The sequence below is a fragment of the Mus musculus genome, chromosome 12 (assembly GCF_000001635.26).
Source record: "Mus musculus strain C57BL/6J chromosome 12, GRCm38.p6 C57BL/6J".
Lineage (NCBI taxonomy): Eukaryota > Metazoa > Chordata > Mammalia > Rodentia > Muridae > Mus > Mus musculus.
Genome location: NC_000078.6, coordinates 82,374,199 through 82,388,799, shown reverse-complemented (window position 1 = coordinate 82,388,799; position 14,601 = coordinate 82,374,199). Strand labels below are relative to the sequence as shown.

General features: G+C 41.9%; 1 protein-coding gene across 22 annotated transcripts in view; it reads right to left on the bottom strand.

Annotated features, from left to right (window-relative positions):
* Sipa1l1 (signal-induced proliferation-associated 1 like 1) overlaps positions 1–14,601 on the bottom strand; it is a 282,410-nt gene that overhangs the window by 62,987 nt on the left and 204,822 nt on the right. For all 22 annotated transcript variants that reach the window (XM_011244060.3, XM_011244067.3, XM_011244068.3 and 19 more), the window contains 2 exons: positions 4,046–4,149; positions 1,088–1,245 (listed from right to left, as the gene is read on the bottom strand). In XM_011244060.3, the coding sequence (XP_011242362.1) occupies positions 1,088–1,245; positions 4,046–4,149 (262 nt within the window). The remainder of the gene's footprint in view (positions 1–1,087; positions 1,246–4,045; positions 4,150–14,601) is intronic.

Sequence of the window (14,601 nt, the reverse complement as noted above, 5' to 3'; positions counted from 1 at the left end):
CTTAGATATATTTAGTAAATAACATAAAACACTGGCTCAAGATAGTGTCAAAATTTCTTTTGCCTACTTATGTATTTGCTTGTTTTTGTTTAGTTTTAAATCTGGCTAACTAGTGAAATAAAGAGGTCATGAATTTGAAGGAGAGGGAGGCTGGGTATATAGTAGGGTTTGGAGGTAGGAAGGGAAAGGGGAAAATATAATTAAATTATAATTTCAAAATTCAGAAAAACAATTAAAAACAAAATTAGTACATGGCTTGCACTGTTTTCATTGGACAATGCTGATTTAGATAAAGGATTGAAAAGAAAAGGGTTACTTTAAAATACATTGTATGGGAGGAGGGTGGAGAGATGGCTCAGCTATTAAGAGTACTGTGCTTCCAGAGGTCCTGAGTTCAACCCCTAGCAACCACATGGTGGCTCACAACCATCTGTAATGGGATTTGATGCCCCCTTCTGGTGTGTCTGAAGACAGCTACAGTGTACTCATATGCATAAATTAATAATTAAAAAAGTGCATTGTATGGCAGTCCACTAGCCATACTTCCCAGTGTTTAAAGGGGTTTCACTGTCTACCTACATGATAGTATGAAATCCTTTGACAAATCTAGTAGACAGCACAGGAGAAATGCTCAAGGTATTTGAAACAATTACAACAAATGTCTAATAAAACACAAAAAAAAGCCTTTAAGAGTATGCTTAGAAATGTTAGCGTGAAGGGCTTTTTAATAGCAACAATAAAAAAATGAACTTCTATTTATTATGAACATTCATCTCTGTTCTTGCCTTGCCAAAAGGAATATATAATTAGCAGCATGAGTAACTAGTTAGTTGGTGACCAGATGGTGTGGATGAGGGACAGCACCTAAGGAGGAGGTGCAAATGGAAGGACAGGTGTCTAACCACAAGCCCAGGGAATGCCAGTACCGCCAGTGACATCATCATGTGAATTTAGCCAACTGTGCACACAATGCAGAGCTAAAGATGACAGCAACAGACATCCCACATACTCCAGAACACAGAGCTGGGGGGGAGGGCTGCATAGCCATCACCCACCACTCACTCAGCCACTGCAGCTCGATGCCTACCTGTAACAGACACTCTCAGTGCAAGGGTTGTGAGCCCGGACAATGACAAAAACATGCTGAAAGTGAGACCGGATGTTTTTCGGGCTGAATGGTTGTGCTCCAGGCTCTTGGAAAACTATTGTCACAATGTCATTCCCAATGTGCCGCTTCCTCAGGAGCTACAAGAAAACAAGCAAGTATGAGCGTGAGCACGATGCTTAGAGACAGCCTCTACCACTGCCTATGTTGAAGGCATCTAGTCCACGAGGTAGGCCGTCCGGTGCAGGGATCACAGCAGATCCTGTCAGTATTCCAGCCTGTCTTAGCATCCTCTCCAAAGGAGGAACATGGATGGAATTGGATATTCTAAAATTTGCATAAAGGATATAGCCATTCAAACAAAGCTAACTAAAAGTAGACTTGCCCAGAACCTCAGTTTCTATAGCAACAGTTGTGTTCTGTTTTCAGGCAAGAAACTTGCCATTGGGAAAGAGCTTTAGAGATGAGGAACGGCTGAGATAATTACAACACGATTATGTCAGTTTCCTTTCCAGAGCATGTGCAAGGGGTTTCCTGGTAGACGGTTTGTGTTGCAAGCTAGGAACATAGAAATCCATACTATTCCACAAGTAATGATTTAAAGGCAGGTTAGGGCTAAGGTTTGAACACCTTCCTTAGTTGCAGAGCCCTGCTTCAGTCTCCCTTCTGACTCCTGCTCTCACACAGTGTTTCAGACTCAGGCACATCAAGCCAGTCAGTTCTTCGGAGGAGGACAGTGTGATTATCCTATAAAAAATTGGAGTGACGTCTGCTTTTCTCATCTTTGTTTTATGGACGCTCTTGGAAACAAAACAAGTAAAAATCACAACAACTAACTATGCTACACACAAACCTATACAACTCATTTTTTATTTAAGTTCTCTAGGGATATTAAAGCATGGAAATTACATAAAACCAATAACTTAGTGTTGGCCTCCAGCTGGAAGACAGCAGCCTTTTAGATTAGAGTTGGAAGTTTAGAGAAAAATGTCTGGGAAGAATACTTTAAAAAAAGCCTTCTGTTTTATTTTATGGTAGAATGTTCTGCATGCATGTATATCTGTGCATTGCATGCATGCTTGATACTTGTAGAGGCCAGCAGAGGGTGTTGGACCCCCTGAAACTGAAGTTATAGATCATTGTAAGGCACCAAGTGGATGTGGGAACTAAGCCTGAGTCCTCCGGAAGGGCACCAAGGTGCCAAGCTGATTCTGCAGCCCCGGGAAACATACTTTCAACCTTAGGAATTTGAAAGCACTTCAAGTTATCACCCAGTGAGGAAGTTTACTTTATTTCTAAGTATCAGACAGGATGGAGATGAAGCCTGGTGTGAACTGATTGCTATTTAGAATGTAGCAAAACGTTCAAATTATAGTGAAACAATGAATAAAAGCAAACATCACCTCTCCACTTTACACATATGTCAGTATCTTTTTTTCTGCAAGATCATTCTTCAGTATGTCTTGATATGTGGAATTCATGTTTTTATAAGGATTCAAACCCATTTGTCTTATGCTAAATATAAACAAAGCTGTATTTATTTAAAATACATGTAAAATATTTTAAAAGATATTCTCTTTAAATGTATTTCTATGTATAAAGTTATCTACACAGAAAAAAAAATTAGCTAGAGAATAAAAATTCTTAGTATGTAGCAGGAGAGATTAACATTTTTATTTAGGACTGTAATGTTTTTGCTTTCATTGATTCCCCAAATTAAACTATGTACACAGTTGTGCACTGAAATGGTAACTTACTGTGCCCAGCACTTCAGCAGCTACATCCTGATAGTGAATACAGTACCTGACTGACAGATCTCATGTTTTCTGCAAAGCAACAGCTCCTTTTTCCCTCAATGATTATTCATTAGTGTTTACTTTCTCTCTCTCAGAATGGTGTTTTCCACTCAGAAGTCTATAAACCGTGCAGAGTCTAGGCCAGAGATGGGCTTACTGAGATGGGCTTACTGAGATGGGCTTACTGAGATGGGCTTACTGAGATGGGCTTACTGCAGATTTATGGCTACTCACTGTTGTCTTTCCTATTTTTGATCACTTTGGTAACTAACCTGGAAAAGCAAAGCTTGTTTACTTAGGCTTGAGAGTGAACCCAAAGCAGCAAGGTGTGAGGTTAGCTGAGTGATGGACTAAGGAGCCCTGATCCACTCTGCAGCTGGCCCTGTTAGTACAACAGACAATGAAACATTGCATACTTGGTGTGCAATGGGTATGTTAGGAGACAATGTGTGCTTTTGGCTTCTTCTCAGGTTCAATCTGACATTTATTTTGAACTAGTTTCCCAAATCGTGACTGCTGATATTGTCCAAACAGAACTGTCAGCTTCCATCTTCCTCCATGAGAGTCTGTACATCCTGGTTCCTTCACTCCTCTTGTGCTTGGTGACAAGGAGTGTCCCTGATCTCTGCAGGACTCAGTGCAGTTACATTTGACTTTATCAGTTCTATTCCTTGCCACTTCCTGATGAGGAAGAACATGGCTCTGGATCCTACTGACACTCTCCCTGGCATTCTTGCTGCTGTGTTCAATTTCCCTTGGACTCTAGATGAAGCATCAGCACTCCCTGGTTTAAGCCCTGGCTTCTTGAGAGGAATCTTTGCCCACTTGTGTAGGCCCTTTGCAGAGTCATCCAATCATGGTGACCTCAACTTGTTCTCTTCAGATCTCATGAAAACCTCCATCCCCGGTGTGAAAAGCAAATGATTAATTCACAAAGCCGTCCAGCTGGCTGTTAACCTAGAATTTGAGTCTCTTCATTTGTTTTCGGCTCACTCGCTATTCCCTGCTTTCACAAAGCACAAAGCGCCCTGCTGCTGTGACAGGTGCAATACTACATTCTGGCTGCAGATTTCGCACACTCACCACTCAGGCTTCTGGGGGAAATAAGTGCAGTAAGTGGAGCACGGACGACAGCAGCTCTTACCTGTTGCTTGTTGTTAGGTGTGTAGGGCAGCATGGTGGAGACGTGGAACATTATCTCATAGTCTTTGTAGGTTGTGTACAGAGAGTGGGTTCCAGTGGAGTCAGCTACAGTTCAGGAAAAATAATACAACAGGTGAGACGACTGTGAGGCCTGGAAAAGAACTCACCAAGAGAACACCTTCAAAAACGACCGAGAAAGTAAAGAGCTGATCGATGTAAGGCTCTCATAGGTGTTTTGACTCGTTTTTTAAATACCCAATTCTCTCTTGCACTCCTAAGAAGTCTATAGATGGGTACTTTCTCAGAATGGATGTTTTCTAGAAAATCTGTGAACGAATAAAGTAAATTATTCTCAAACAAACAAACTGGGGGGGGGGCACAGTGGGACGTGGCTCATTGGGTGAAATGTTTGTCCACAGTAAGAGGCTCTCCAGTGGTGCCTAATTCAAGCACAGTGAGGCGACAGAGACAGGGCATCGTCACAGCAAGGTGAGAATGATCAAGGAGGATATCTAATGTCAACCTTTGGTCTCTAAGCTCACACACATTCATGTGCAGGTGTGCCTGCATTCATCCACACATGCATGCACCCCACATGTATGTTTGTATATACATATGTGTATATATGTATACACATATAAAAATATGCATGCAAAAATAAAAATAGAAACCTAACTATCAAACAATTTAAAATATGCTATTGCCAGGCATGATGGTTCACCCCAATAATCCTGTGCTCAAGAGGCTTAGACGGGAACATCTCAAGTTCACAGCAACCCTGGGGGGCTACACTTGGAGTTCTAAGCTAGACTGGACTATATAGGGCAAGATCTTATCTTAAAAAAAAAACACAATCAAAATATAAATAAAAAATTGAAGTGATAGTTAAATGCTGTAAGATTTATAATGTTCCCAGCAAATGACCTACTTGCTGCTGCAATGCAGAGTAGTCCTGAGCATAAGCAGTATTACTGTCAACAGCTATGACAACAAAGGTCTGTCTGCTTTCTATTGGCAATAAAATCACAGGTGGCTGGTCGTCTATGTTTATAACTGAAGGAAATGATAAATTCAATCTAGGTCTGGCAAAAACAACAAAAAATAATTTCGCATTCACCTTCACAGACATTGAAAACCAATTTCTTAATATTTCCAATTCAATTAAGAGTGTTGAAAGATTAACACTGGAGACCAAAGTCAAAGGAGTGCCCTCAAATGTTAAAGGCATGAGAGGCCATGCTGTCCCTAAGGAAAAACAACCTCTACTATCTAAATAAAAATGATTTTCCAATCAATGTGCCCACAGGCACCTATAGTAAGGGAAAAACAAAATGAACAAAAAAGAACCAGCCAGCTGCAAGGGACTGCTGAGACAGAGGCCTGGATCTCCAGAGAACCTAAGAGCATTCATCAGGGGTTGACTTAACCACCAACCATACTTTTTTGAGGACCATACTTGACTACATGTCAGTGAATGGTAACTACTGTGTTTTAGTGAATGACATAGCAAGACAAAGTCACTGGCATGCATAAGAGGCAGGCAGGAGTTTTCAAAATCAGCAAGCACTAGTGGGGAAGCCTCTTGAAGAGACAAAATCTGCAGGCCACACCCAGCACCACTGCAGTGGGCAGGAGGTCTCAAAAGGAGCCTAGTTTCAATAGCGCAATAGGACACTGGTGCAGGAGCTCCCACTACTCTGAGGTACTGCTCCAAGCACACGATCAAACTTTCAGATTTAGAAACATGATCCTGATCCCTGAGCTTCAGGCTGGAGTTTACTGGAGGATCTTCGCTTGGAAGTTCATGAAAAATGCAAAGAAATAAGCTAAATATAGAACAAAGCAAAAATGACTTTTCATAATTGCAAAATACATAGCAACAAGTAAGTACTCAAGAAGAAAAACCTCATAAATATTAATGACCACGGCCAGAAAGGGCCATTACTATAAAAGAGGGTCTTTCTCAACTGCTTCAGGCTTGTTTTAAGTATGAAGAACTTATCTATAGTTAGGAACCTGCTATAAATATCTGCGGATTAACCTGCTATAAATATCTTGCAAGACTTTGAGGTGAATGTGGCAGCTTTGATGGGTTTCAAGCTGATTTTAAGCAAAACTGATGAGCTAGGAAGAAATCCAGCCACCAGGATTTCTTAACTGCGTTTGGCTTATGAACACGACTACCAGAAAGAAATGTTCTCTGGAGAGCAATCTGCTTTGCCACTTTTAGCCCTTTCGTTCTCTGCACACCTAACTTCATGTGCTGGACGCTGCCTGACCAGCCTTTTTCTTGGGATATCTAGAAACCCCACAGTTTGCTCGTATTTTGAACAGTCTGAAAATGGTTTCATAAGGTTCGAGATGAGACTAAGGCCAAAACAGTGAGAACTTCCTTAACAAGAAAAAAGCAGTTTCCTAATTCTGAGGTTACTATGTACAGGATACAAGCGTGAATGGTTCCAGAGAGAAGGGAAAAGAAATGTTCTCAAATCTTCTAGGACTGTAGTATTTGGTATTCTTGCTTTGCTTCTAGTGACCCTGAAACCATCAAAGCCTTAAGAGGATGGCAATGTGGGAAAAGGAAACAAAGATATTGTTTAAATCTCAATGAAGAGAATATATAGTGAGCCAGCTCAGAAAAGCTAATGCTTATCTGTAGTGTAGTTGGATGGGCTCAATCCTTTTTTCTTATGGTTTATAGAGACAGGGTTTCTCTGTGTAGCCCTGGCTGTCTTGGAACTCACTCTGCACACCAGGCTGGCCTCAAACTCGGAGATCTGCCTGCCTCTGCCTCACAAGTGCTAGGAGCTAGGACTAAAGGTATGTGCCACCACATGGCTAGTAGTAAACCCCAGTAGCCTTGACAGTCATGACCACCTCCATCTCACAGAATCAGTAAGCTGCACATAGTTATGAATGCCACCATACTCAACAATTAGGTCCTAAGAAGAAAATCCTTTAGCAGGCATGGTCGGGCACACATCTATAATCCTAGAACTTGGCAGGCTGAGAAAGGAGGATCTGAGTTAGAGGACGGTTTGGGCGACATAGAAAGATCTTGTCTGAAATCTCAAATAAAACTCTCATTACTCAAAGCAGGTAACACTAAGAGCAGGCAATACTAAGATAGAGAACAACAAAGGGAAGATAAGGCTGTCTGCTGTAAAAGATCACAGCAAAGCTTTAGGAAGCTGTGGGCAAAACAGCAAGTCAACAGCAGCATTTCTACTCGAAGGTACTTCAAGTCTGCAGAAGCAGGTCCAAGGTGATGCCAGCACCTCTGATAGTCATGAGCACTTCTCATGTCGGAAGCTAGGACGATAATGGTATGTGTGAAACTGAGAAGAAGCAAGAAGGTGTTCATATGAGGTTTTCTTGAGTGCTGCAGGAAAGACAAGACAAAGTAGATGGCCAAGACAGAAGCACTTGACTTGTGGAAACTGTCTAGCTTAAAATACCTAAGGAGGCTGGAGGTGTAGATGAGTGAGAGACTTCTTGCCTGGCATGTGAAGCCCTGGCTTTGATCCTGAGTGTTCTAATACATAGATAAGACAGACATCCATCACAGTGGTTTGAAAGAGAATGGCTCCAATGGACTTACCTTTCAACGTTTGTTCCAGTTGGTGGGACTGCTTGGGGGAAGATTAGGATGTGTTGGATCTGGCCATAATTCTTACCTCATTTGAAATAGCATAGTAGTTAAGGGGCTGTTTAAGATCTCTATGCTAGAGACAGACTTCACATGCATGTAATCCTCCCTCAGGATCTGGGGATGCTGGAGTCAATGTTTAGATGCACACTAGGAATCAAGTATGCTTTTCTGAGACAGGGCAAGTTTTGGACCCTGGGGTATAATTTGGCCATCAATCGTCACTTCTCCATTGTTTGCTATGCTCAAAAATGCTAGCTTATAAGGTCCTCAGTAAATGTCTTGGTTGGAATTTAAACTTTGGGTCCAGCAAGATGACTCAGCAGCTTAAAGTGAGAGCTTTACATATATACCTGACAACCCAAATTCAATCCTTAGAACCCCCATAAAAAAGCCAGATGCAGAGGCACACACCTGTTAACCCAGTAATCCCAGGCATGATGGGAAGTAGAAACAGGAGACCCAACTTGAGTACACGTACACAGCAGAACCAACAAAAATAATCTTGCCTTGAAAGGAAAGAAGTGACTCCCCAAAGTCCTTCTCTGACCTTCACACAGGTACTGTCACATGTGTATGTGTGTCCACTGTCATATATACTCACCACACACACACACACACACACACACACACGCACACACACTAATATTAAATTCAACATTTTATTCAGTTAAGATTTTGTATGTGTAGTTTACTCTGTGTCTAGAAACCTGAGTGGCCCTGTGTGTGACTTATCCCTCTCTTCCATCAGGGCTTACTCCACATAAGGGACTACTTTTCTTTTCCTAAAGATTTAATATTTTTATTAGTACTGTTTTTCCTGAATACATATAAGTACACCATGTATGTGCCTTGTGCCCATAAAACCCAAGAGGGCACTGGATCTTCTGAAATGAGAGTTCCAGATGATTGTGAGCAACCTCATGGGTCCTGGGAATCGGACCTGGATCTTCAGGAAGAAGAACACGTACTCTTATTTCTTTTTTATTTTGTAAATTGGCAAGAGTTTATTAAGTACCTATGTTATTTTTTTTAATTTATTTTTTTAATTAGGTATTTTCTTCATTTACATTTTAAATGCTATCATAAAAGTCCCCAGATCCTTACCCCCACCCCAATCCCCTACTCACCCACTCCCACTTCTTGGCCCTGGCATTCCCCTGTACTGGGGCATATAAAGTTGGCAAGACCTAGGGGCCTCTCTTCCCAATGATGGCCGACTAGGCCATCTTCTGATATATATGCAGCTAAAGACACGAGCTCCGGGGGGGGGGGGGTACTGGTTAGTTCATATTGTTGTTTCGCCTATACGGTTGAAGACCCCTTCAGCGGCTTGAGGCCATCTTCTGATACATATGCAGCTAAAGACACGAGCTCCGGGTGGGGGGGGGGGTACTGGTTAGTTCATATTGTTGTTCCGCCTATAGAGTTGAAGACCCCTTCAGCGGCTTGAGTACTTTCTCTAGCTCCTCCATTGGGGCCCCTGTGACCCATCCAATAGCTGACTGTGAGCATCCACTTCTGTGTTTGCCAGGCACTGACATCGCCTCACAAGAGACAGCCATATCAGGGTCCTTTCAGCAAAATCTTGCTGGTGTATGCAATGGTGTCAGCGTTTGGAGGCTGATTATGGGATGGATCCCTGGATATGGCAGTCTCTAGATGGTCCATCCTTTCGTCTCAGCTCCAAACTTTGTCTCTGTAACTCCTTCCATAGGTGTTTTGTTCCCAATTCTAAGAAGGGGCAAAGTGTCCACACTTTGGTCTTCGTTCTTCTTGAGTTTCATGTGTTTTGCAAATTGTATCTTGTATCTTGGGTATTCTAAGTTTCTGAGCTAATATCCACTTATCAGTGAGTACATATTGTGTGAGTTTCTTTGTGAATGTGTTACCTCACTCAGGATGATGCCCTCCAGGTCCATCCATTTGCCTAGGAATTTCATAAATACATTCTTTTTAATAGCTGAGTAGTACTCCATTGTATAAATGTACCACATTTTCTGTATCCATTCCTCTGTTGAGTGGCATCTGGGTTCTTTCCAGCTTCTGGCTATTATAAATAAGGCTGCTATGAACATAGTGGAGCATGTGTCCTTCTTACCGGTTAGAACATCTTCTGGATATATGCCCAGGAGAGGTATTGCGGGATCCTCCTGTAGTACTATGTCCAATTTTCTGAGGAACTGCCAGACTGATTTCCAGAGTGCTTGTACAAGCTTGCAATCCCACCAACAATGGAGGAGTGTTCCTCTTTCTCCATATTGCCAGCATCTGCTGTCACCTGAATTTTTGTTCTTAGCCATTTTGACTGGTGTGAGGTGGAATCTCAGGGTTGTTTTGATTTGCATTTGCCTGATGATTAAGGATGCTGAACATTTTTCAGGTGCTTCTCGGCCATTTGGTATTCCTCAGTTGAGAATTCTTTGTTTAGCTCTGAGCCCCATTTTTTAATGAGGTTATTTGATTTTCTGGAGTCCACCTTCTTGAGTTCTTTATATATATTGGATACTAGTCCCCTATCTGATTTAGGATTGGTAAAGATCCTTTCCCAATCTGTTGGTGGCCTTTTTGTCTTATTGACAGTGTCTTTTGCCTTGCAGAATCTTTGCAATTTTATAAGGTCCCATTTGTCGATTCTCGATCTTACAGCACAAGCCATTGCTGTTCTGTTCAGGAATTTTTCCCCTGTACCCATATCTTCAAGGCTTTTCCCCACTTTCTCCTCTATAAGTTTCACTGTCTCTGGTTTTATGTGGAGTTCCTTGATCCACTTAGATTTAACCTTAATATAAGGAGATAGGAATGGATCAATTCGCATTCTTCTACATGATAACCACCAGTTGTGCCAGCACCATTTGTTGAAAATGCTGTCTTTTTGCCACTGGATGGTTTTTGCTCCCTTGTCAAAGATCAAGTGACCATAGGTGTGTGGGTTCATTTCTGGGTCTTCAATTCTATTACACTGGTCTACTTGTCTGTCACTATACCAGTACCATGCAGTTTTTATCATAATTGCTCTGTAGTAAAGCTTTAGGCCAGGCATGGTGATTCCATCAGAGGTTCTTTTATCCTTGAGAAGAGTTTTTGCTATCCTAGGTTTTTTGTTATTCCAGATGAATTTGCAAATTGCCCTTCCTAATTCGTTGAAGAATTGAGTTGGAATTTTGATGGGGATTGCATTGAATCTGTAGATTGCTTTTGGCAAGATAGACATTTTCACTATATTGATCCTGCCAATCCATGAGCATGGGAGATCTTTCCATCTTCTGAGATTTTCTTTAATTTCTTTCTTCAGAGACTTGAAGTGCTTATCATACAGATCTTTCACTTCCTTAGTTAGAGTCACGCCAAGGTATTTTATATTATTTGTGACTATTGAGAAGGGTGTTGTTTCCCTAATTTCTTTCTCAGCCTGTTTATCCTTTGTGTAGAGAAAGGACATTGACTTGTTTGAGTTAATTTTATATTCAGCTACTTCACCGAAGCTGTTTATCAGGTTTAGGAGTTCTCTGGTGGAATTTTTAGGGTCACTTATATATACTATCATATCATCTGCAAAAAGTGATATTTTGACTTCTTCCTTTCCAATTTGTATCCCCTTGATCTCCTTTTGTTGTCGAATTGCGCTGGGTAGGACTTCAAGTACAATGTTGAATAGGTAAGGAGAAAGTGGGCAGCCTTGTCTAGTCCCTGATTTTAGTGGAATTGCTTCTAGCTTCTCACCATTTACTTTGATGTTGGCTACTGGTTTGATATAGATTGCTTTTTATCATGTTTAGGTATGGGCCTCGAAGGGTGTTGGATTTTGTCAAATGCTTTCTCCACATCTAACGAGATGATCATGTGGTTTTTGTCTTTGAGTTTGTTTATATAGTGGATTACGTTGATGGATTTCCGTATATTAAACCATCTCTGCATCCCTGGGATGAAACCTACTTGGTCAGGATGGATGGTTGTTTTGATGTAAGAGCATGTACTCTTAGCCACTGAACCATCTCTCCAGCCCCCAAGGTTCTATGTTCTTTCTAACTTGTGAGTGAGTCTAGGCTAAAGCACCGACTCCAGCTACCCATTGGCTGCAGCTGAAATCCTGGGGTGGCACACAACACTGCAGTGAATTAGGGAGGGCAGGGCGCTGAGGAATGCTTCACAAAGGACCTCAAAGTCCCGTGTGTGCTGACGTGACAACCAAGCTTCATTCAGGCAATAACTTCTCAAATAATCATCCGTAAATTTAGCTTAAAATAAGGGTGGTCTCCAGCTTTCAAATCAATGTCGTAGAGAGAAGTTTATTTTTCTCTTTAGTCTAGTGTGTTTGCCAACCAAATCTGGAAACAAACAGGAAGCCCAAAAATTCACTGCTGAACATTTCTTTAGAGATCTGTTCCAGCCAACAACATATTTATCTGACGCTTATTTGTTTGTCTTTACTGCTGAGATGAGAGAACGGACTTTGTGCAGATGGGTAGGAAAGAGAGGAAATGCCTCCACTGTTTCGCCAGGCTTAGCTTTCCTGACTCTCCTGTTTCACAGCAGAATAAAAACCTCAAAACAGTTACGATGATGTGTAGAAGTGTCTCAGCAGACAATTTGGGTGAGAAAAGGTCAAGTACACCAGAAAGGGAAGGGACAGAGACTAGAGGTCAAGTCATGGATTCATGCTCACACATTAGCCGGCCATACCACCAGAGCTGTCACAGGTCATAATGCTTATTAGCTATCTAACCATAGGCATGTGAATGTATATAAAGACAATTTAGCTAGCAATTTGTGGGATTCAACTAAGATAGCATGCATGCACAGACTGATTGACTGATAGATTGACTGAATGAATGAGTGAATGAATATAAAAGTGAATCTACAACTTCTGTTCCAGCCATAATTCTCACTATAAATTTGAAAATTTGGTAAGATATTTGAACCAACTGATTTCAAACATCCAACAAAGGACAGCATTAGACAATCTGTGGTCCATGCTGGGATGGTGTCAGTGAGGGGTGGCAACAAGGAAGTAAGGTGAGCCCTATAATGTCCCAGTTCACTACTCAGGTGGAATTTTGGGACAATGGTACAGGATAGGCTAAGCCCAGTCTGAAGAGAGAAGCCAGCATACAATGGAGTTCAGGAAGTCTGAAGCAACAAATACTTGCAGAATATCGGTACTGAGCTTAGTATCCAAGAGAGGCAAAGCTCAGAGCCAGCAAAGCTCAATATCTGAACAAGGTACCCTTAAGTACTGGACAAAAATAATCTACATATGCACAGGGTTCCTTTCTAAAAAACAAACAAATAAAATAATTAGAGCAGGAGCCACCAAACTGTTTGGAGGTGGAAGACATGTGAATCCATCCCACACAGGCACACTGGAGACATCTAATTCAACAGGATGCTGGTCAGGTCATGCCACTTCATGCCTTAGAAACACTACAAGGCTACTACTGTACGTAGCTGTAGGCAAGGCTAATCAAGCTTCAGGGAAACCAAGTGGTTCTTTCAGGGTGTTCACTGACATCTACACAGTGATGGCATTCAGGAAATGCAGCACTTCTTAAGTAAGCAGCCAGTGGGAGCAGTGAGGCGGAACTCAATCCAGGAAAAATCCAACACCAGGAAGAAATCCAGGAAGACACAAACAGAAATCCTAAAGGATTTAAAGGACAAGATGAACCCAATGAAGCTCAGAGAATGGAAGACTTAAAAAATTACCAAGTACAACTTCTGGTCGATAAAACCGTATTTTACTGGAAGTGTCACTGGATCAAATTAGTGTGAATTAGGATGTTCTACAGAATGGGCGGGAAAGAGAAAGGAAGCTGAAGATGTGCTGATAGAAATTATCAAAACGGAAGCATAACGGTGTGGAAAAGCTGAACAAATAAAACCAGAGCCTCATTAGCTTTTGGAACACTAGTGACAATATACAACCCATGTGCAACAGGGGACCAGAGGGTAAGCACACACACAAACCACACAAAGTGTTTGAATTTGGAAAAACCTGCATGTTCATAGATCTGCATAAGCTCTACTGAGGAACTGCCTTTGGGACAGGGTCTCACAAAACCAGTTTGGCCTCAAACTTACTATTTAGCCAAGGACAACATTGAGTTTCTGATCCTCCTCCCTCTACCTCCTGAGTTCAGTCTTGCCCACCTCCCTGGTTTCTCATCCTACAGTGTGATCTCCTCCACCTGTGCCCGGCACTGGGCGGCTTTGACAGGAGCACAGCACACGCCAGCACCATGGTTTCATGCCTCCAGAACTGAGCCAACCCGTTTTCTTCCCAAACTAGCTAGCCTTGGGTATTTTGTTACACCAAGAAAAAGCAGATGAAGGCATATTCTGTAAAAGCAGAGAAGTAACTCTATCAGAACCCTCTCAGTGAGAAGGGACACTTTTGTAGAATATATTACATAATTCTAGATTGTGCAGTCAGAGGCAGCTTGCCACGCTAGGTCCATCTTTCTCTAGCTGTCAAGTTGATAGGACTTGGGGCCAAATCTCAGTGATTTGACTGCTTTATTAGCCACCACATTGCATTTCTGGATGCCTTTATGACATCACCTACATCATCAACAGGTTAGCTTGATAGTTGGCACACAGTCTTCTGGGCTACCGCTGACCACTCAGTTATAGAAGCAAGGCCCGTATTTCAGTGGGTTCTCCCTGGTGATGATCTGCAGAGCCCTACAACTTGTGACAGGCACAGACTCTGTGAGGTGGACATCATAACATTGGGACACAAAGAGCTAAAGGGCACCTAACAATTTAAGATCTTACAGAGCTGCAAGCAGGGCCAGGCATTAACATACTATTTAAGCAGCTAGGCTATTTATGGCTTTTCATAGTTGCTCTTGCATGGTGTCTCTAAGCTGCCAACAGCAAAACTATGGCAACAGGAAATTCCTCCC